Source organism: Bubalus bubalis, chromosome 18, assembly GCF_019923935.1.
Source record: "Bubalus bubalis isolate 160015118507 breed Murrah chromosome 18, NDDB_SH_1, whole genome shotgun sequence".
NCBI lineage: Eukaryota > Metazoa > Chordata > Mammalia > Artiodactyla > Bovidae > Bubalus > Bubalus bubalis.
Window position 1 is genome coordinate 4,903,824 of NC_059174.1, and position 21,352 is coordinate 4,925,175.

At 44.9% G+C, this 21,352-nt stretch overlaps 1 protein-coding gene across 1 annotated transcript; it reads left to right on the plus strand.

Annotated features, from left to right (window-relative positions):
• The first annotated feature begins 9,430 nt into the window (after nucleotides 1–9,430).
• Nucleotides 9,431–18,313, plus strand: CLEC3A (C-type lectin domain family 3 member A). The gene is made up of 3 exons (XM_006074051.3): nucleotides 9,431–9,639; nucleotides 15,206–15,289; nucleotides 17,821–18,313. Exons 1-3 carry the CDS (start codon nucleotides 9,525–9,527, stop codon nucleotides 18,213–18,215), a joined length of 594 nt encoding a protein of 197 aa, XP_006074113.1. The 5' UTR covers nucleotides 9,431–9,524; the 3' UTR covers nucleotides 18,216–18,313.
• The last annotated feature ends 3,039 nt before the right edge of the window (nucleotides 18,314–21,352 follow it).

Here is a 21,352-nt window from a genome sequence, read left to right on the forward strand (position 1 = left end):
TTCCCACTATTAACATGTCATTGATTCTCTATTAACAAATGATTGATGCATTTATGGAACTCTCTTTTTCTATCTCATTCAAGTGTCCAACCATCACATCCAATCATCAATGAGACAGACGCAGCTGAGTGTCCCATGAAAACCTTAAGACTGACTCGTCCAACATCAAACTGATTTTCACCCCCTCCATCTGCTTCCCTGGTGGCTCAGTTGGTAAAGAATCCACCTGCAATGTGGGAGACCCCAGTTCCATCCCTGGGTTGAGAAGATCCCCTGGAGAAGGGATAGGCTGCCCACTCCAGTATTCTTGGGCTTCCCTCATGGCCCAGCTGGTAAAGAAGCCACCTGCAATGCAGAAGACCTGGGTTCGATCCCTGGGTTGGGAAGATCCCCTGGAGAAGGTAAAGGCTACCCACTCCAGTATTCTGGCCTGGAGAATTCCATGGACTGTATAGACCCCCATGGGGTAGCAAAGAGTCGGACACGACTTTCATGTCTTCCCCACCTGCTGCCTCTCTTCCTCACAATTACTCAGAGTCAAAAAAAGTGTAAGTAACACCTTGCACCTATAACCCGCCCAGCTTTTTCTCCTTTTCCTATTCCTTCTGATAATCAGATCCCATGGACCTGGTTTCCTCTGGTTACCCACTTAGGGTTTCAGTCTCAGGAAGCATGTGCTGGAAAAGTGACCCCAAGGCCATCCTTTTTACATCATCTCAACCAACAGGAATAGCTTGACTGTGTACTCAAGCCCACTGAAGGGGAACATGAGGTGACTGGACTTCTGTTGCTAAGTTTCCGCCAGTAAGCCGTCATGGATTTAAAGCTGGAAACTGAGCTAATTTTCCAGAGAGGCGGGCCTTCTCAGAGGGTCACTGCAGCCCGCTGTCACCTTGCTTGGAGCACAGGCGGGGTCACAAGCCCCTGAACTCCGAGGGAGAACAAGGGCCTCACTGTTGCCCCCTGAAGGCTGAGCACGATGTCCATGGAGCCCCCCGGGAGACCCACAGAGAGGAGCAGTGGAGGCTTTTCCCACTGTGGGCCCACCTTGTTCTCGGTGGACGGGAGATGAAGACTGACTTATTTGTGTTCTCAAACTACCTTGGCAGCAGGGCCAGGCACAGCTCACAATAAATCTGGACCATCGGTACACCTAAGAAAAACAGACCGAGAGACCAGTGTTTGCCTTCCATGAAAAGTGCACTGTTTGCTACCGTAAGTATTTGGAGGATGGGATAGCGGGGGTGGCCAGGGCGGGGGCAGGGTGGGCGACTTCAGGGTGAAGTCGTTAAAAGCTGGGACAGTGTAATAATGATGAATGATTTATTAATAGCAAGCCCGCATATGAAATCTCTCTTCTGTATCAGCCACTCTGTTGATTGCTTCTAGGGCATCTTTTTAATCTTTCCAATCATGTTGGCATATAGTCATTATGGTCCCCAAATTACAGGAGCATGAGGATCAGAGAGGTTAATGAGCTCGCCCAAATCACAGAGCTAGCAAATGAGCGAGCCACCACGACTCACCCCCAGGTCGGGATGATGTCGTCTGCACACTTTTCACAACCGCACACCAGCGTGGGAAGCAAGGACACAGTGAGGTGTCTGTTTGGGGCCAAGGAAGCGGCAGCTTCAGCCACCATCTGAGAGGCTCCATATGGAGGCAGGGTGGATAGAGGTCCTGCGAGAGGGGAGGGAGCTGGGTGAAAATGAGATCACGCACCACACACTGGCCCAGAGGAGTGACTCCCACAGGCCTGGGGCAGAGCAGAGGGATTCGGCCTTGGGAGGGGCCGTGTAACCAACGTCAGGGAGAACCCGAGGAACTTGGGGCAGTGGCGGGATAGTGGCAAATGGGCAGGAGAGACAGAGCAACCTCAGGGGCCTTCATGAACTAAACTGGGGCTGGCATCCAAGAAAGAAAGCTGGGAGAAGGCACGGAGGAAGGAACGGCAGGACTTTCTAGCAGAAGAACTGGCTGCCCTGCTGGGTAGTGAGCCCTCCATCATGAGAAGCATTCAAAGTAGACTGGACAGGGACTCACGCCTCAAGTTCAAATATATGACTACAAGTGTCTCCTAAACTTGAGATTCCACTACCCCAACTTTACCAGAAATTTTCACACTGATCTCCTAGGTAAGCCCATGAAGCCCCAAATCCTCCTTCACTGCCAGGTGGGCCTCACCCCACTGCTGATTCCTGAGTGGGAGACCCCCATTTGATGGACACTTAGAAACTGAGGATTCTAAGAAAAACCGTTTCATTCTCTAAGACTACGTCTCACCTTCTACAAGACAAGGATAACAATGCCTCCTTACTGCATGCATTCATGTGTGCTAAGTTGCTTCAGTCGTGTCCGACTCTTTGTGACCCCATGGACTGTAGCCCGCCAGGCTCCTCTGTCCATGGGATTCTCCAGGCAAGAATGTTGGAGTGGGTTGCCATGCTCTCCTCCAGGGCATCTTCCCGACCCAGGGATTGAACCTTCATCTCTTATGTCTCCTGCAATGGCGGGCAGGTTCTTTACCACTAGCACCACCTGAAAAGGCCCTTTCTTACTCTATTTAGGTTAAAAAAGAAAATCTTAGCATAGTAGTTCAGATAAGATTGTGTGTTGCATGGTCAGTTGTGTCTGACTCCGTTGCAACCCCATGGGCTGCCAGGCTCCTCTGTCCATGGGGTTCTCAAGGCAAGAATACTGGAGTGGGTAGCCACTCCCTTCTCGGGGGACCTTCCTGACCCAGGGATTGGATAGGATTGAAGGAATATAAATCACTCATCTCTTTACTCCAAACCCTCTTGGTTGGTCATTTCATGCAACACACATTTACAAGTGTCCACTAAGCATCAGCCAGTTTTGAAGCTCCAAAATTGTGCTATCCAACCTGGCAGCTACTAGCTGCAAGTGGCCACTGAACACTTACATCAGACTGCGCTGGTCTAGGAAATCAGAAGGGAACAGGACAGGATCCTTGTCCGAGATAACACATGTGGGGAAAACAAATACAAGATAAGTACAAAGTGTGTAGAAGCCCTTAGATAGAAGTATGTTCTGTGCAAGAACCAATGGGACCAAATCTGTAGGGCTGGGGGTGGGACGGGGCTGGTGCCTCAAGCATCTGTATGACGCGAGTGAGGGAAGCCCTTTCATCCATCACCTGTTGTGGTAAGTTGTGGCTTGTATGTTTTATACACACACTCTGGTTTTCTCAACCATTCCACAAGACAGATGAAGAAACCAAGGTTCAGAGAGTTGACAAACTCTGACTGTTGTCATATAACTAATAACTTATATGAAATATGTTTTTTTTTTTTGGTCATGCCATGTGGCCTGTGGGATCTTGGTTCCCCAACCAAGAATTGAACTTGTGTCCCTGGAGCAGACGCACAGAGTTTTATCTGCTGGACCAGATCTGAAGTTTTAACCCCAAAACTATCAGTGCCCTTGTTCTTTATCTCTGTTCTACGCTGGAGCCTTTACTGTCTCCAGAGCTGCCCCAGCCTTCTCTTCAAATTCCAGGGCCACGGGTCACAGCTACAGATCAGAGCCCTGCATGGGAAGAAGGCAGCCTGCACATCTACCGTCACCAGTCTTTCCTCCAAGCAGCTCAGCCTTGCTCCTGCTATTTCCACGTTCATTCCATCACCTCCCCCTGAATGTTGCCCCGGGTTCTGAACGCAGCCCTCGCGTGTGTTCCACCTTGAGGATGAACAGCAAAGAGCCACGGGGCCAGATGGACATTTGCTAGAATCTAATCCTCGGAAAAACAGCCTGAAGCGGCTTTAAAATAGCAACACACCGGTGACGCTGGGCGACCAGGGGACCTATTGTAAACAGCAACTTAATAAAGAAAAGAAAACCCTGGTGACAGTTTTAAAATCCTCACCAAACATTTTGGGACTAAAGGCAATATTTTTATAGCTCCTATTCCCTGGCTGTAAATGTCGGCTTTTTCTTAAATAGCCCTTTCAGAGGCCCAGGTGCAGCCCAGGGGACAAGCTGATGACAACATGCTGCTCCATAAAAGAGCGACTGTTCGGCCTCCAGGAAAACCCAGCGAGGCCCGTCTTTCCCAAGGGCCAGGTCGGGGCGGCCCAGATCCCCCGTCCGCCCCGCCCGCCCTGTCACTTTGATGTGTGTGTGGCTCACGACGGCCTTCTTTCCAGGTCACCGTCATTTCTCTTCCTGCTTTTCCTTTGGCAGTCTTGGGGGGTGGGGGTCCACCTCAAGGGGTGGGCCATGTCTGATGGGAATCACACTGGGGACAGGGACAAAAATCCTTACCTTGAGAATATCCTCAGATCTGACTCTCCCCCTCCCCCTACCCTCCCCCTCTTCTCCAAGCCGATTGTGCAGACGTTGAGTTTCCACTGTTTTCCCCTGGACCGGATGTCTCTCCAGGAGGAAAGGAAAGTTCCCATCCCTGTCTGGTCTCAGGGCCAAGCACCTGCAACGTCCCCAGTGCTGAGATGGGTGGTTTCTTAGCATGACTCCAAGTGTTATTCCTCCAAACAAGAGCCTCAGGCTCTTTCCTCTTCCATGAGTTGAGATGCTGTTTCCTGGGCCAAGTGCCTTGCTACTGGAGCCTCGGAGGAGAGGTGGGAAGGCAGGGAAGCAAAGCAAAACTGTCCTGCCCCACACCAGTAAATGTTTCATTGAGCAAATACTAAGTGTCAAATACTACACCATGTGCAAAGTCGAGTTAATCTGACCCAGCCACAGCCGTCTGGGAGTTTACAGCCTAGCTGGTGAGACTGACATCCTGCAGGAGATCAACAAAGTAAAAACATTTAGAAGTCAGTCCCAAATTGTGATAAGGGCTATAAAGGAAGCAGAGTCCTTTGGTGGAGAAAACAGGGCAGGACCTTCCTAGACTGGGCAGTTAGAGAAGACGTGTCTGGGAGTTCAGACATGAAAATAGGAAGCCATACACTGAACGTTACCGATCTGGGCACATGTCAAGTTTGGGAAGGGATGGTATGCACATGTACGCGTAGGCTCAGTGGCTTCATTCATGTCCAATTCTCTGCGACCCCGTGGACTATAGCCCACCAGGCTCATCTGTCCGTGGGAATCTCCAGGCCAGAATACTGGCATGGGTTGCCATGCCTTTCTCCAGGGGGGTCTTCCCAACCCTGGGATTGAACACCCATCTCTGCCTTGGCAGGTGGTTTCTTTACCCACTAAGCCACCTGGGAAGCCCTAGGGATGAGATAGGGTGGCAGGGAAAAAAATATGTGGAAAGGAATGGTGGGGTGGATGGAGGAATTAAAAATGAGTCAAGGCTGAAAAAAGGTCTCGATGACTGGAGAAAGTCAGCAGGAAGAACTAGATAAGTTCTTGGCAGGTAAGAGGGCCTTGGAAACTACGGCGAGAAGTCTAAGCTTCCATAGAAAGATGTGGAGCGTTTTCAGTAGGAGAGTGACGATCATATCAGTGACCTGTGGCTAGTTCCTGTGAGTTGGACGGGAGCCCAGCTCCATCTCAGGGATGAGACGGGTTAGGGTGGGAGCTCTTAGTGCCTCAGGGCGGGATGATGGCAGGAGAGATGACAAAGGCACGTGGAGGCAGGGACCACAGGAGCATGTGCTGTTGGCCAGGCCGTGGAGAGGGGTGTGCAGGGCAACAGTGAGTGCCAATGGCTCCAAGACGACACCCAGGTTTTGGAACTGGCACACGGTGGAACATTAACTCTGATACAGGGGGCTCAGGAAGAATGGGACCTTTTAAAATTCATGGGGCAATCCCCTGGTGGTCCAGGGGTTAAGAAGACTTGGCAGTTTTATAGTAGTGGCCCGGGTTCAATCTCTGATCTGAGAACTAAGATCCTGCAAGCCATGAGGTGCAGCACACACAGAAAAACAAATAAAAGTAAATTTAAAAACCATGGGACATGAGTAGGGGAAGAATGCAGAACTGCATTTAAAGCATCATGAGTTGAAGGTGTCTTCTGAGATCCAGCTGGAAGCATCACATGAGCAGTAGGGCTGTGAGGCTGAAGGAGGAGTTCCAGGTGGACAGGTCAGAGTGGAGAGTCCCAGACGGAGTCTGAAGCCTGGAGAAGGAACTCGGGCATCTCAGGAGAGTGTGCAGGAGATCAGGACAGACAGGAGGGAGTCCTAAGCAGTCTCAGGCATTAGCAGCGAGGAAGAGGTGGATACTCAAATATTTAATTAGAACAAAAATTGTGGGCTTTCATGAAACTACCCTCCATGCTACTGTACTGCTGGCTGCAACATTATACATTTATTTGCCCAAACCCGCAGAACTCTCCAAGTGAAAAAGTGGATCCTAATGTAACTACAGACGTCAGCTAATAACATGAGCTTTCCAGCTGGCGCTAGTGGTCCAGCACCTACCTGCCAAAGCGAGAGATACAATGAGACATGGGTTCGATCCCTGGCTTGGGAAGATCCCCTAGAGGAGGGCATGGCAACCCACTCCAGTATTCTTGCCTGGAGACTCCCATGGACAGAGGAACCATACCACACACACATGCAAGGCAGTAATAATAAGAGAAACTGGGGTTGCGCGGCAGGGTGGGAAGAGGAGATCTATGGGAATTCTCAATACTCTCTGCTCAATGTTTCTGTAAATCTAAAACTGCTCCAGATATAAATGAACTTATTTACAAAACAGAAAGGGACTCACAGACATAGAAAACAAACTTAGAGTTATCAAAGGGAAAAGGAGATAAATTAGGACTTTGGGATTACCATACACATACTGCGCTGTATAAAATAGATAACTACTATTACTACTGTATAGCAAAGGAAACTATACTCAAAACCTTGTAATAACCTATAATGGAAAAGAATCTGAAAAAGAATATATGTACATTTACTGAGGGCTTCTCTGGGGACTCAGATGGTAAAGAATGTGCTTGCAATGCTAGAGACCTGGGTTCGATCCTTGGGTTGGGAAGATCCCCTGGAGAAGGGAATGGCAACCCACTCCAGTATCCTTGCCTGGAGAATTCCATGACAAGAGGAGCCTGGTGGGCTACAATCCATGGGGTCACAAAGAGTCAGACACGATTGAGTGGCTAATGCTAACTAACATGTCTAACTGAACCACTCGCTGTACACTTAAAACACAGAATTGTAAATTCACTAATTTCAATTAAAATAAAAGATGGGTGATAAAAAATAAACCTGGATTTATTTAGAAAAAAAAAAAAACTGCTCTAAAAATTGTTTGCTAATTTTAGAAGCAAGCATGGAATCTGGCTTTCGGATCTGGCTAACAACAAACAAATCAGGAAAGTGTCCGAGGCTTTCCTGGAAAGGGAAAACAGCTTAAAACAATACGGATTTTTTTTTTTTTAAGATAAGCCTAGCTTTAGCACAGGACAGACCAAAGATCTAAGAGGAATCATTAGCTATCCACTACTGTCTGTAACTTGAAATCTCTTCTCAGAGTAAAGGATTTGAGAAGCTGGCAGAAAGCTTTTGGATCAATCACAAGATAGTTGTAAAACACTGATCCTTTTTCCCTTGTCAAATCAAAACACATGTTTCCCAGGTCAAAAGAAGTATCCTCTGGGTCACTCAGAACTAGATTTTAAATTCAACTCCCACTCTTGGGACCTGAGTGACACTGAGCAAATCTGCTTCAATTTTCTGCGGCTCAGTTTCAGTCATCCGTAAAATGCAGAGAATGTGTATACCACAGGCTTGCTGTGAAGACTAAAAACGTGTGGCATTACTGCACGACTATAAATTACGTTAAGGAAATTACGGGCATTATTACTATTATCATCATCGCTATTATTAAGCACTGGACATCACACTGAATGCTTATTGTCATAACTTTGTTGACTCTTTCCAACAACGCTGTAAAGTTAGCATCCCTAGCTAACCCATTATTAAGATGAGAAAAGACTCAGAGAGGTTCGGTAACGTGCCTAAGAGCCCACAGCTGCTAAACGGTTGAGAGTAAAATATGAACCCAGCTCAAGTTTGTGTCCAAGATGCTCTCAATGGCCTATATATAGATTGCCCACATCAGTACGAGTTTACATTATAAATAAAATCTTTATTTTTAAACTCACACGTTATTTTTTATTTCATACATTATGTTAGATTTTCCTACGTCACTGGTCTTACTTCGACGTCAGTATTGTAGGTAGTCTACAAGGTGGCTTTAGCAGGAGGGAAATCAAGATGGATTAGACTGGTTTCCCTCACTAAGATTCAGAAGAAATGAATCACCCCTTGATTCTTCCTGGATTGTCTCCAAAAGAAAAAAAAAAAAAAAGAGATACAATGAGTTTGGTCCTTGGGACCTTCCAAAACCTACAAACCCTGCCCTCCATCCACACCTGGTGATCCAGATAGTGATGTCAGTCAGTCAGGACGGAGGTCTTTCCCCAGGGTCTACCTTGGACACACTCCTGGAAGTTCCTTATTTTGTCATAAGAGTCTACCTGGTTCTCAGTTGTTACTGTTGTTGTTTAGTCACTAAGTCATGTCTGACTCTCTGCGACCTCATGGATTGTAGTCTACCAGGCTCCTCTGTCCGTGGGATTTCCCAGGCAAGAATACTGGAGTGGGTTGCCATTTCTTCCTCCAGGGGATCTTCCCAACCCAGGGACTGAATCCAAGTCTACTGCTTGGCAGGCGGATTCTTTACCACCTGGGAAGTCCCTGGTTCTCAGTACTTTTCCTAAAGCCCATTTATTGTCCAGGTAAGAATAATTACAGCAAGTCTTTCACTGTATTTCTCTGTAATTTCTGTATTTCCTTTGAAAGTGTTTGTTAAGTGTTTGAGATAATTTCAAAGGAATAAAGTGTTAGTTGGTGGAGACCCGAGAGATAGTGATGGTTGATATTTTACATTAATTTTTATGGAAAAAATTCACTGTCTTTCTTTTCTTTCTAAGGTGTGTTTCCCCAAGAATTTAACTCTTGCTAAACCCAGAAAATCCTAATAGGAGGCCCTCTGACTATCTCCATTACTCCGTGTGAATGAACTCTTACCAAGCTCCATATGAGCTGTGTAGACACACGAGTGTGGGTAGACACACAGGTGGTGCTCTGGCATAACATGCACATACTCCCACACAGTAACTTTCCTAGATCTGTGTATGTCATTGAACGCACTTCTCAGAATATTAAGTGAACTGCAGAGCTCCAAACCAAAGACTTCCTCAGAGTCTTCACAGAGAGACCCCAAGCTTCCCGGACTTTAGATTGAAAAAAAAGGAAAGAAAAGAAAGACAAAACTTTTTAGTCCCTTTATAAACTCTGATATGCTCTGAAAAGGCAAGTCAAGTAGGAAAATTTTCTTCGCAGGAATTTTTTTTTTAATGCCTAAACGAGACATGAGAACAGGGGCCACCTTATGCTGCAGCCAGCAGAGGCACTCAAACTTTCCGTCAGCAGGATCCCAGCCAAGCTGCACAGCGCGCTTTTATAAAGCTGGCCCCAGGCATCTCAGGGCAAGATGTGGCTGTGACGTCTACTCTGCCCTTAGTACTCTAGAGGCACGGGCACGGTGGCTGTCAGACTCGCCCCACAGCCATGGCAAAGAATGGACTTGTAATTTACATCCTGGTTATCACCTTGCTCCTGGACTTAACCAGCTGCCACGCATCCAAGCTCAAAGCCAGGAAGCACAGCAAACGCCGAGTGAAAGGTAACAAGGTGCCTCCATCCAGCAGAACTCTGGGCTTGCTCAGGGTGGGGAGGAGGTGGATGACGTTCATTTCCAGACTCCCCCCCGGAGACCATCTCTGGTGGGGGTTACCATGTCTTCATGCGGATCTGGCATTTTCAGGGGACAGAGTGACCTCTTAATTCTCTGGGACTGTTTGACATTTAAGGGAATCATATGGGAGGATTCTGGGTTCGTAGGATAAAAAAGGCTCTTGCAAAAAGACTTTCTGTATTGTATATCCTTCATCAGGTGAGCTTAGGCAAGAGAATGTTCATTAGAGTGTGACAACCTGGATACAACGCCTGCTATTTGGAATGAGGGATCAAGTAGAACAAATCAATTAACAGAGTATACTGTTTCACTCATAGATATTGTACAGCTGTTCAAATTCATCTGTAAGATAATTATAATCTTATTCAATGTGTAGTAGAGGATAGAGCTATTGGTAATGTGACTTTTGTTTCATCAATAGATATATTTTCATATCCCTGGGAATATAAGGACAATCTATATTATATGTTTAAGCTTCTTCATGTCATAGAGAAGTTTTAAGTCTTTCACTTAAAAATATTTCAACACACAAGTCATACAGCATTTGAAAATATGTTAATGCAAAACAATCTCCAAGCAATCCCAATTTGGGGTGGCTTGAATTGGATTGAAAAAGTGAAAGTGTCAGTCGTTCAGTTGTGTCCAACTCTTTATGACCCCATAGACTGTAGCCCACCAGGTTCCTCTGTCCTTGGGATTCTCCACGCAAGTGTACTGTAGTGGCTTGCCATTCCCTTCTCCAGGAGATCTTCCTGTCTCAGGGATCGAACCAGGGTCTCCTGCTTTTCAGGCAGATTCTTTACCACTGAGCCACCAGGGAAGCCCTGAATTGGTTTAAAAGAGCTGAAAAGTCTTGCAAGGAACAGAGATAATGGCAAGATACACGCAACACACTGAAACTAAATCAAAACTAAATCATCGAGAAAGGCGTGGTGTGATGTGCATCTCATTCTGAGTTATTTTCATGCAAGAGATTTCAAGGTAAATATTGACACTATTTCCTCATCAATTTCACTTCATTAGGAACAACACACAAACAGTAATACCAGCAAAGTTAAAGTCTTGATTTAACACAAACGAATGGCTGGCTGGTGAGAAGGGAGCTTCTCTTGCTGTGTCATGTTGTTAAGATTATGAAGTGCCCTGCTTTAGTCTGATGTAAGATTTCTTTTTGGTTTTTTGATAACTGCTTTATAACACTGTGCTGGCCTCTGCCACACATCACCATGAATCAGCCAGGTATACACACGTCCCCTCCCTTCTGAACTGCCCTCCCATGGCCCACCCCAGCCCATCCCTCTTAAATGGAATTTTTTTTTCCTAAAGAAATACTACACTTCTCTGTTACCTCCTTTAAAGAGAGATTAAAATATCCCTCATGAGCGATGAAGCATCTTGTGGAAGACAAAGGCAGGGACGGGAAGGGGAGAGATGTGGCATTTCTGCTGGGTGATGAGGCATGTTTTGTCGCCAGCCTCTCTTTGCCATGAAGAAGGCGTGGTCAGCTGGTGATCACCCAGCAGGGGTGTGAATATGTGAATGTGTGTGTGTGTTCTCTGTGGGTGTTTCTGAAATAACTACAGTTCAGGGCATTATGTTCTATCCTCCAAAGCACACACACACACAAGTGCACACACATGCTTTTGTTTGCTTTTTAACCGACTGGGTCCAATCCTAGATATCATCCTTCCAAAGCAGTTTGGCTCATTTTTTGCTGTGAGACCCAAGAAAGTAGATTCTACAATACGCGAAGCCATTAGCCTAAACCGTTAAACAGTTCTTTTAAAGTGCCTGGAAATAATACCAAATCTTATGAAAGCAAAAGCAAAAGTCATTTTTTTTGCTCTCAATTCTTTCCATAGAATTAACCACGATTAACTGCTAAGAGATAATATTCCCAGAGTTTTCTTTAATGCCCAATTAAAAATTGATTTGTTGTTGTTTAGTTGCTAAGTCGTGTCTGACTCTTTGTGACCCCATGGACTGTAGCCCCACCAGGCTCCTCTGTCCATGGGATTTTCCTAGCAAGAATACTGGAGTGGGTTGCCTTTTCCTTTTTCAGGGGATCTTCTCAACCCAGGAGTCAAACCCGAGTCTCCCACTTGGCAGGCGGATTCTTTACTACTCTGACACCCGGGAAGCCCTACTTTTAACAAAATAAGTGTTGGCTGTCTAAAGTACTTGGCAGACAAATTAGTTGATTTTATCTGTTAACTCTTGGATAACCTCACATATAAGGCATTCCTCAGTCCTTTTAAAAGCTGCGTAACATTCCATGTGTGGATGGGTTATGGCTTATTTAATCTCTTCTTTCTTGGTGAAGCTTTATGTTCATCAAATCTATCTCTTTTTGATCCAATGCCTCAGTGAATTGCTTTGTACATAGATATTGATCCCAATGCTAGAATATCGTGATGATACTTCTCTAGAAGTAAAATGGTAAGTTAGTTACACCACCTGTCTTTCAAAACGGTAGCATGAACTTGTGTTCTCAACTTCAGTATATGAGAGCACCTACTGAGTTTCTCTTGTGGCTCAAAAGTTAAATAATTGGCCTGCAATGCAGGACAGGAGACCCAGGTTCAATCCTGGGTCAGAAGGAACCCCTGGAGAAGGAAACGGCAACTCATTCCACTATTCCTGCCTGGAAAATCCCATGGACAGAGGAAAATGGTGGGCTACAGCCCAGGGAGTCTCAAAGTCAGACACGACTGAGGGCCTAACATGCACACACACCTTGACAACCTGACCTATCGTCAGTTTAAGCTGTGCCAGCCTAACAAAACCCCAAAAGACTTTTAATTTGCATCTCTTTGCTTATTAATGAGGTTGAGATATTTTTTCATGTATTTACTGGTCATTTTTTCCAGCAATTATTTTTGTATTCTTATCCGGTACCTATTTTTGGAGAACAACAATAATAAAATGAAAGGGAGCCTTTAAAAAACTTAAAATGGTAACAGTGATTTAGCTCCAAAAACAAGTTTCCCCTGCTATTCACTTCATGGGCCTCAACAAATTAGGTTGAGCAATGCAAGTTATGTTGTAGTAATGAATTAAATATAATCTCTATTTAGTGATATAGTTGTTCCCTGCATTCATTTTGACAAAACACAACCACATTTCTCACAAAGGACAGAAGCAGACTCCAAGCCACCTGGATAACGATTTCCATAATGGTCTCCCAGGAGCCTAATATTAATTCATGTGCCTTCATGTTAATTACAATGTTTACAGCTCCCCTGTGGAGGCCATTTACTCAAATAGTGTAGAGCTGGAAGCTGGGAGGAACTGGGGTGACATCTGTATGGCTCACAACTTGTAACCTGGAAGAAAACTTAGCAGTCTTTGCAAGTCTGGCCTCCAACAGCCACTGGCTGTTGGTGAATGCACCCCTATATTTATTCTGGGTTGAATGGCCCTGTTGAGGAAACCCTTGTTATTGTGCTTCTCAGCTGAGTTATCAGAGAAGGCAACGGCACCCCACTCCAGTACTCTTGCCTTGAAAATCCATGGACAGAGGAGCCTGGTAGGCTGCAGTCCATGGGGTCGCTAAGAGTCGGGCACGACTGAGCGACTTTACTTTATTTTTTCACTTTCATGCATTGGAGAAGGAAATGGCAACCCACTCCAGTGTTCTTGCCTGGAGAATCCCAGGGATGGGGGAGCCTAGTGGGCTGCTGTCTGTGGGGTCGCACAGAGTCGGACACGACTGAAGCGACTTAGCAGCAGCAGCAGCTGAGCTATTGGATGCCTTAAGAATGGATGTCCGTGCCTGGATACCCCAGGAGGCATTTCCCAACCTGAATGTGGGAACACCTGACTTGCAAAGCACATGTTTAAGGGGGAGATGAGTCAGCCATGTTTGGATACTGGCCTGTCCTGAAAACACCCAAGACAGAACACAGATTCTCCAACTGGTACCCCCGCAAAGAGGCAGCTGGGAACAGCCATATCAAGCTTTAAGTGTCTTAGCTGCTTGAGGCTACGTAGTAGGGACCAAGCAGGTAAAGGTGATCACTGTGCAGAAACAGATGGGAGGAGTGGAAAGAGAACAGATTTGAAGACAGCAAGATTCAAATCCCAACGCTGCACCTTACAGCTGGGTGGTCTTCGACAGGTTCATTCAGTTTTCTGTGCCTCTCTTTTTTTCTGAAGTGATATTGTCTATTTCATAGTAACATTGAAAGAATTCAGCTCCTGGCACACAGTGTATGGTGGCTTTAATATTTTTAACTGTGTATTAAGATTTATTTATTATCATTCCTGCTTTTGAAGAGCTCACAAGTTTTCAGTTTCTAAGACACTGCCCAGCAGGTCTGGATTTTTGATTAGTCAAAGTTACTAATTTCCTACTCCTTACTTATACCCAAGGAGAGCCATGAAGATTAGCCTAATCAGGGGACATCCAAGACTAAGTAAATTGCTAGTCCTTAACACAGAAGTATTTTCATAGGGCTGTTTATCACTGCCTTTCCATACTTCTCCATGAAAACCACTTAACCCTGCTAGGAGCCATTACATGGGAGCATCAGTTGAGTAGGGGTATTGAGGCCAGGGGACTTAGAGACCCAATTAAGTCTGAGTATGAGTTCTACCACTTGCCAATTTAGCTTATTGAGTTCATTCTCACTCTTCAGTGGGAATCTCATTTTCCTCCATTCCTAACTATCTTTGAAGACTAAATGAAAATAACATGAAAGTATTTTGTATGCCATCATTTATTCACTCAATAAACGTTATGAGATTGATTATGTGCCAAGCATCATGTGAAACATCAGGAATACCATGGACAACCAGAGAGATAAAATTAAGTAAGTAAAGAAACATGATTATAGATTGGAGAAAGTGTGTGGAAGAAAAACAAAGGTTCAAGGAAAGAGACCAGCCAGAGAGATGTAGAGAGGATGATCAGAAAGTCTTCTCAGAAGAGGAGATGTTTAAGCTTGATAAGACGATGGATAAGGGAGTTCCCTGGCAGTCCAGTGGTTAACATTCCATGCTTCCAATGCACAGCGTGAGAGTTTGATCCTTGGTTGGGGAACTAAGATCCCACATGCTGTGAGGCCAAAATAAAATAAAACTGAAGTCTTAAGAAAAAGAAAAAGGACAAGACCTGGACCAAGAGTGTCCCAGGCAGAAAGAACACACTCGAAGGGTCCTGCGATGTTCTAGAGTGCATTGAAAATCAACGAGTCTAAAGTCTAGTGATGGACAGTGAGTCACACGGGATACGGCTGGAGAGACAGACAGGCGCCCCACCTCATAGAAGAAACTTCCAGTATTATTACCCCCACCAAACCCTTGCAAATCTTCCTGAACAACTTGTGTTCATTCATTGTTTTTCATGTACTCTGGGCTCAGTTTCATCAAAATCACCCTCGGCTTATGTTCTGTATCCTGAAACTTTATCTTATTTTGTTTTATTTGTACTTTATTTTAATCATATGTTGTTTTATTCATCCTACCCCATCCCACTCTAAAAAATCCTCAGAGAAGGATGGAGACCTGAAGACTCAAGTGGAAAAGCTCTGGAGAGAAGTCAATGCCCTGAAGGAAATCCAAGCCCTGCAGACAGGTGAGACTCGTCTTATCTCAACAAGATAGGAAAAGAAATTGTGATTAGGCAGCAATTCAAACCACATTGAGAGTGCATGTCATTCTAGGTGAGATTTTAAAAAAGAGAGAGAGAGAGACATTGACAAGGCAGAGATGAGTCCAGGACAAAGGATTCAAAAGCTGGGAGGATGAATGTTTTGGGAAATCAGCTTGATTTTCCACTTCCTTCACCTCTCAATGAGTGGAATAAAAATCAAACCAGGCATTATTTATACATTTTAGAAGTCCATCCTTTTTTTTTTTTTTTTTTTTTTTTTTGCTGTGCTGTGCAACATGCGAGATGCCTGATCTTAGTTTCCTGACCTAGGATGGAACTCTTTCCCCCTGCTTTGGGAGCACAGAGTCTTAACCACTGGACCACCAGGGAAGTCCTCCTAATTCTTTATTAGGCAATGGAACAAAACTGAAGCAAGTATTAACTAGATAAAATAGCCAGCATTCCTTTAGCTGTTTACTAAGATGTTTAGGTCCCCAGGCAACTCAGTGGTAAAGAATCCGCCTGCCAATGCAGGAGACCTGAGTTTGATCCCTGGGTCAGGAAGACCCTCTGGAGGAGGAAATGGCAACCTACTTCAGTATTCTTGCCTGGGAGATCCCATGGACAGAGAAGCCTGACGGACTACAGTCCATGGGGCCACAAGAGTCGGACATGACTTAGCAACTAAACAACGACAACAAAATAACCCACTGAGAGCTCAGCCGAGGTGGAACTAAACCCAGGGTCACAGGACTCAGCTCTGGCCACACTGAGTGGGTCAGATGCTCTGGAGAAGAGCTTGCCAGCAGGGGGCAGCAGTGAGTGTTCCTAATGGCAACCCACTCCAGTGTTCTTGCCTGGAGAATTCCAGGGATGGGGGAGCCTGGTGGGCTGCCATCTATGGGGTCGCACAGAGTCGGACACGACTGAAGCAACTTAGCAGCAGCAGCAGAGCTCCCAGTAGCCTATGAAGCTCCCAGGGCGAGGAAATGAGAGCCACGCTGGGCAGACTCAGGAACACCTTGGCCTGCAATGTTCACATCCTCAGGGAGGAATGCTGTCATAGCAACTCCAAAGGCAGAGCTTTGAGGGTCCCAGAAGAGAGCTGCCCAATCATACGAGTTAATGCCTTCAAGGAAGACCAAAGTTACGGCTTTTTCATCAGCTATTTATGGCCCCCAGGGCTCCCCAGGGGGCTCAGTGGTAAAGAATCCCCCTACAGTGCAGGAGACATGGAAGACATGGGTTCAGTCCCTGGGTCAGGAAGATTCCCTGCAGAAGGAAATAGCAACTCACTCCAGTCTTCTTGCCTAGGAAATCCCATGGGCAAAGGATTCTGGAGGGCTGCAGTCCATGGGGTGACCAAAGAGTCAGACGCACCTGAGCGATTGAGCTCGGCACATTGACAGCTCCCAGGCCAGCTGTATGCTACCAGTCTTGAGCCATTTTTACCATAAGCAATATTGCCTAGTTACGCTGCTGGCAGGTCCCTTTATCAAGTTTCCTGGGAACAGAATCAGGAAGTTAAAGGAACGTCAAATGAGTTTGCAGAAGGGGAAAGAGCTTGGTTAACCCTTCAGCTATAGTTGGGGGCTATAATAATACTTTATAAACATCAACCCAGTTCAGTCGCTCAGTCGTGTGCAACTGCATGGACTGCAGGTTTCCCTGTCCATCACCATCGCCCGGAGCTTGCTCAAACTCATATCCATCATCAGCACATTAATCCTTCAATAATTTATGAGACAGATGCTGCTATAATTCTTCTCAGTTTACAGATGAGGAAACTGAGGCACAGGGAAATTAAGGCTGACACAGATAATACATATCAGAACTGACACCTAAGCTGAGGCAGTACAGCCCTGAAGCCTGATTCTCCAATGCTATGCCTTAAAACTATCTTTATATTTGGCTTATATCCTGGATAAGATAAACAATATTTAGCTTATTGTTATGTGCTGTGGGCTCAGTTATCTGCTGTAATCTTACATGCAATGTAAGTCACCTTTTTATATGCTAACAACTCTTTTGAGCTTCATTATATTGTGCGTTCAGTTGCTTCAGTCGTGTCTGACTCTGTGACCCCGTGGACTGTAGCCCACCAGGCTCCTCTGTCCATTGGATTATCCAGGCAAGAATACTGGAGTGGGTAGCTATTTCCTCCTCCAGGGCATCTTTGGGATCCAGGAATCGAACGCGTGTCTCCTGCATTGGCTGGCAGATTCTTTACCACTGAGGCACAGGGAAGCCCCAAGCTTCACTACCCTGATATGTAAGGACAGTGTAATAAGAATCCCACATCATGGGACAGTTGTGATCATGATACAGGTTCATTTATATAAAATGCTGGGCACAGTGTCTGACTCTGTGCACAGAGTCTTCATTACACGCTGACTCACCATTGTCTCTATGCATCATCCTTTCCACAACTATCTGCTGCTATTGGCCAGGGCCAGTTCTAGATTATTATACTCCCACAGCATGTTAATATGCCAAATCTCACATCTTTACAGTCTGTCTCCGAGGCACAAAATTTCACAAGAAGTGCTACCTTGCCGCGGAAGGCTCGAAGCACTTCCACGAAGCCAATGAAGACTGCATTTCCAAGGGCGGGACCCTGGTTGTACCCAGAAGCGCGGATGAAATCAACGCCCTCCGAGACTATGGTAAAAGGAGCCTGCCTGGGGTCAATGACTTTTGGCTGGGCATCAACGACATGGTCGCAGAAGGCAAGTTTGTTGACGTCAATGGGCTTGCCATCTCCTTCCTTAACTGGGACCAGGCACAGCCTAACGGTGGCAAGCGGGAAAATTGTGCCCTCTTCTCCCAGGCAGCTCAGGGCAAGTGGAGTGACGAGGCCTGTCACAGCAGCAAGAGGTACATATGTGAGTTCACCATCCCCCAATAGTCCCTTCTCAGGTACATCTTCCCAGAAAGACCGGTCATGATTTACAGGCTGATGGTTCTCAAGAATGGTTCAAAATCGTCATAGGGGAGGTGATGTCCCTAGGAATACGAGAGACAGCCAAGCTTGCTACCACATTGTATTGTGATTTTTGCCCTCCACGGGGATTGGGGGATCGGGAAATAATCATTCCGTCATGTACACACTGCTCAAGCAGCTTCTGCAAAAATGGGCTATTAGATCTTCCTCATTCCTGGTCGCTCTTCCTTGTATAGACCAGGTGTGTATTAAAAAGACAATGGCCAGAAAAGCAAGCTGTAGGCTACCTGGAAGATTTTCTGTTAAAGGGTTCGTATGTATCTGAGTGATGAGGTGCTACATAATCCAAAACCTTTTCAGTCTGATGCTCGGTCTGCTCCTCCCTAGTGACAGCATCTCATTAGCCGTCACCCTTTGCTTGAGTCGCAGCATCCCCTGGTGGGACATGTAACTGCTCTGTCACATGGACACACAGAGGTCTCAGATAAGCTCTGGTTTAACTCTGTTTTCTTCAAACCCACTCGACTCCTGCCCCCGCCCCCAGTGATATACACATCGTTTTGTTTTGTTTTGTTTTAAGTTCCCAGTAAAGATCTGAAAGGAAATGTTAAGGCAGCATATTTGGTCAGTTTCCACCCCAGTATGACATTACAGTTTCCAACCTGAATAGGTAAACCAAAGGCAGAACAGAGTACCAGACTACAGAAAAAGAGAAACTTTTTAAAGTCTCCTTTCCCCCTGCTTTAGTTTTATGAAATCAACAGCGGATATTATACATCTTAGTTTCCTTTTTTAAAATATATTTTACACAGATATATATTTTAACAATCATATATTTAAGTCTATTAGGAGAAAAATCTATATTTACATTGAAAGTTGGTAGGTGGATTTAAAAAACCTTTTTTGAGTTACATGTACATCTATACTATTTTTTTATTCTGCCAAGTGCTGCTCCCCCTAAATTGTTTAGATTGTGTAATGTAATGCCATTGTTTAATAAGAAATTATGAAGTTAAGGCTTGGGGAAAATGGGTTTTTTAGAAGCAAACAATTCTAGGTATATTCTGTTCTTCACATAAACATCTTTTTTTTTTCCTTTAAATGTTGAATATGTTTTGGGAACAAAATCCTTCTTTATAAACTTAATTATGTATGCTTGGAGTTAAGTTTTAGTTCTTCACACTGTACAATAATAATAAAGCCTGAATTCTGATCAATGTGGGGTTATATGGGTATTGTCTGCAGTTATTCAAACTATGTTGGTTTACATCAGACTTGAAGAAACTGGGGGAGAAATGCACTAGATTTGATCAAACTGGTGATTTAGATGTACTGTAAGGATAGTTTTACTTGAGAATAAAGAAGTAAAGTGGAGACGGAGGAAGAGAACTTTTTAAAAGTTGTACCCGCCGTTGTTTTTGGTTGACCCTGATCAATTTCCTCTTCCAATGCAACCACAGTCTCCGCGTGGGAATCTTTTCAAGTTGCAGATCCCATAGGTCTGGGCTGAGGCCCCAGATTCCTCACTTCTAAAAGCATCTAGTGGAAGCCAACAGGGCTGGACCACACACCACAGTCTGAGAGCAAGGGTCTGAACCTGTAACTACTTGCCCAGAGACAGTCTCTGCTGATTCAGGTCTGTTCCCCTTTAACTCAAGTCAAGGGTAGGACCTACAGTTAATCTGTGTGAAGAACAATACTGAGAGCAATTTTCCCACCCATCACAGATGCTTCCAGCCATATCGTTATATGATCTACAAAATAATCAATTAGTTAAAGGAAACAGTAATTGAGACTCAACTTAGTGATCTGAAGGAAAACGTAGCTCAAGGCTCAAAGGCTTAAGTTGAATAGAAGTTCTTATGCTAAAAATAAAGATACAAAGTCTTTCCTGCTCTCTGATTACACAGAACTTTTGTATTCTCACCAACTTAAGTACATCTAACAGATAAAGAAGCCCACTAATTTTAGCTATTTAAATTATTAATTTAATCTGATGTCAGAGATTCAAAGGACACCTACTAACTATAAAGCACCATGGTACATAATACGTAAGGACATAAAGGAAGTAAGGGATGGTATCTATACTAACTCACAGGAGGAGAGCAGGACTTGCCACTGGAGTCCAGGAAAAAAATATTAGTAGCTCTAATTACATATGAAAATTGTGAATTTACAGGTTATTACTATCTAGTTTAACCTAAAACTGAAACCCACAAAATGGGCACTGATTTAAACAGATTCTCACAAAGAAACACCACATTGAACATACACTAACAGTAAGAGAAAATGTGCCCACATTCAAACAAGCAGAGCTAACACATCTACTGGTCCAGAGAGGCATGCATATTCCAGGCAAACCCATTCAGAATCTTTCCCAGTGATTGCCAATGCCACTGGGAGTCATCAAACGCTTTTTGCTATTTTATTTTTGCTAGAAACATTAAACAGGAACAAAGAGAATTTAGGCTTCTGACAGAATTCTTCCCTTCCAGTTGGATGCAATGTGCAGAATGAAGCCAAACATAGATAAGCAGTGATGAGAAATGACAGGGTGGAGAGGGAAAACAGGGAAGGGGAGAGACAGAGAGAGAGAGAGAAAATGAGTGTGTGTTTTCACAAAATGCTGAGTTGATCATTCTTAAAGCCCTGGTTTTTATTTCTGCAAATTCTCTGTGCTACTGTACAATCCCTTTCCTTTTGCATCTGAGCTAGCTGGAGTTGGCACACTGACCAGGATAGCCTAGGTTATGACTTTGCAGAGCTTACATCTAGAGAGGCAAACAAACAGTAAACAAGCAAAGAAAAAAACAAGATCATCTCAGAAAATATGACGAAATGTCAAAGGACTGACATGACAACGTGGCATAACAAATGACACAATTAAAATGACACAGGAAGGAAATCAAACAAGGAGATGAAAGATGGAGTGACGAGAGGGAGTATTGCCAGATAGAACAGACAACTTTTGTAATACACTCCCCCGGCTGTTGAAAGAGGATGGAAAAGAAAGCGATCCATCAATCTTCAGGGCAAAAGTCCTAGAGAGACCCCAAGAACATTGACTAACCCCAAATCACCCAGCAAGCTGGGGACAGAGC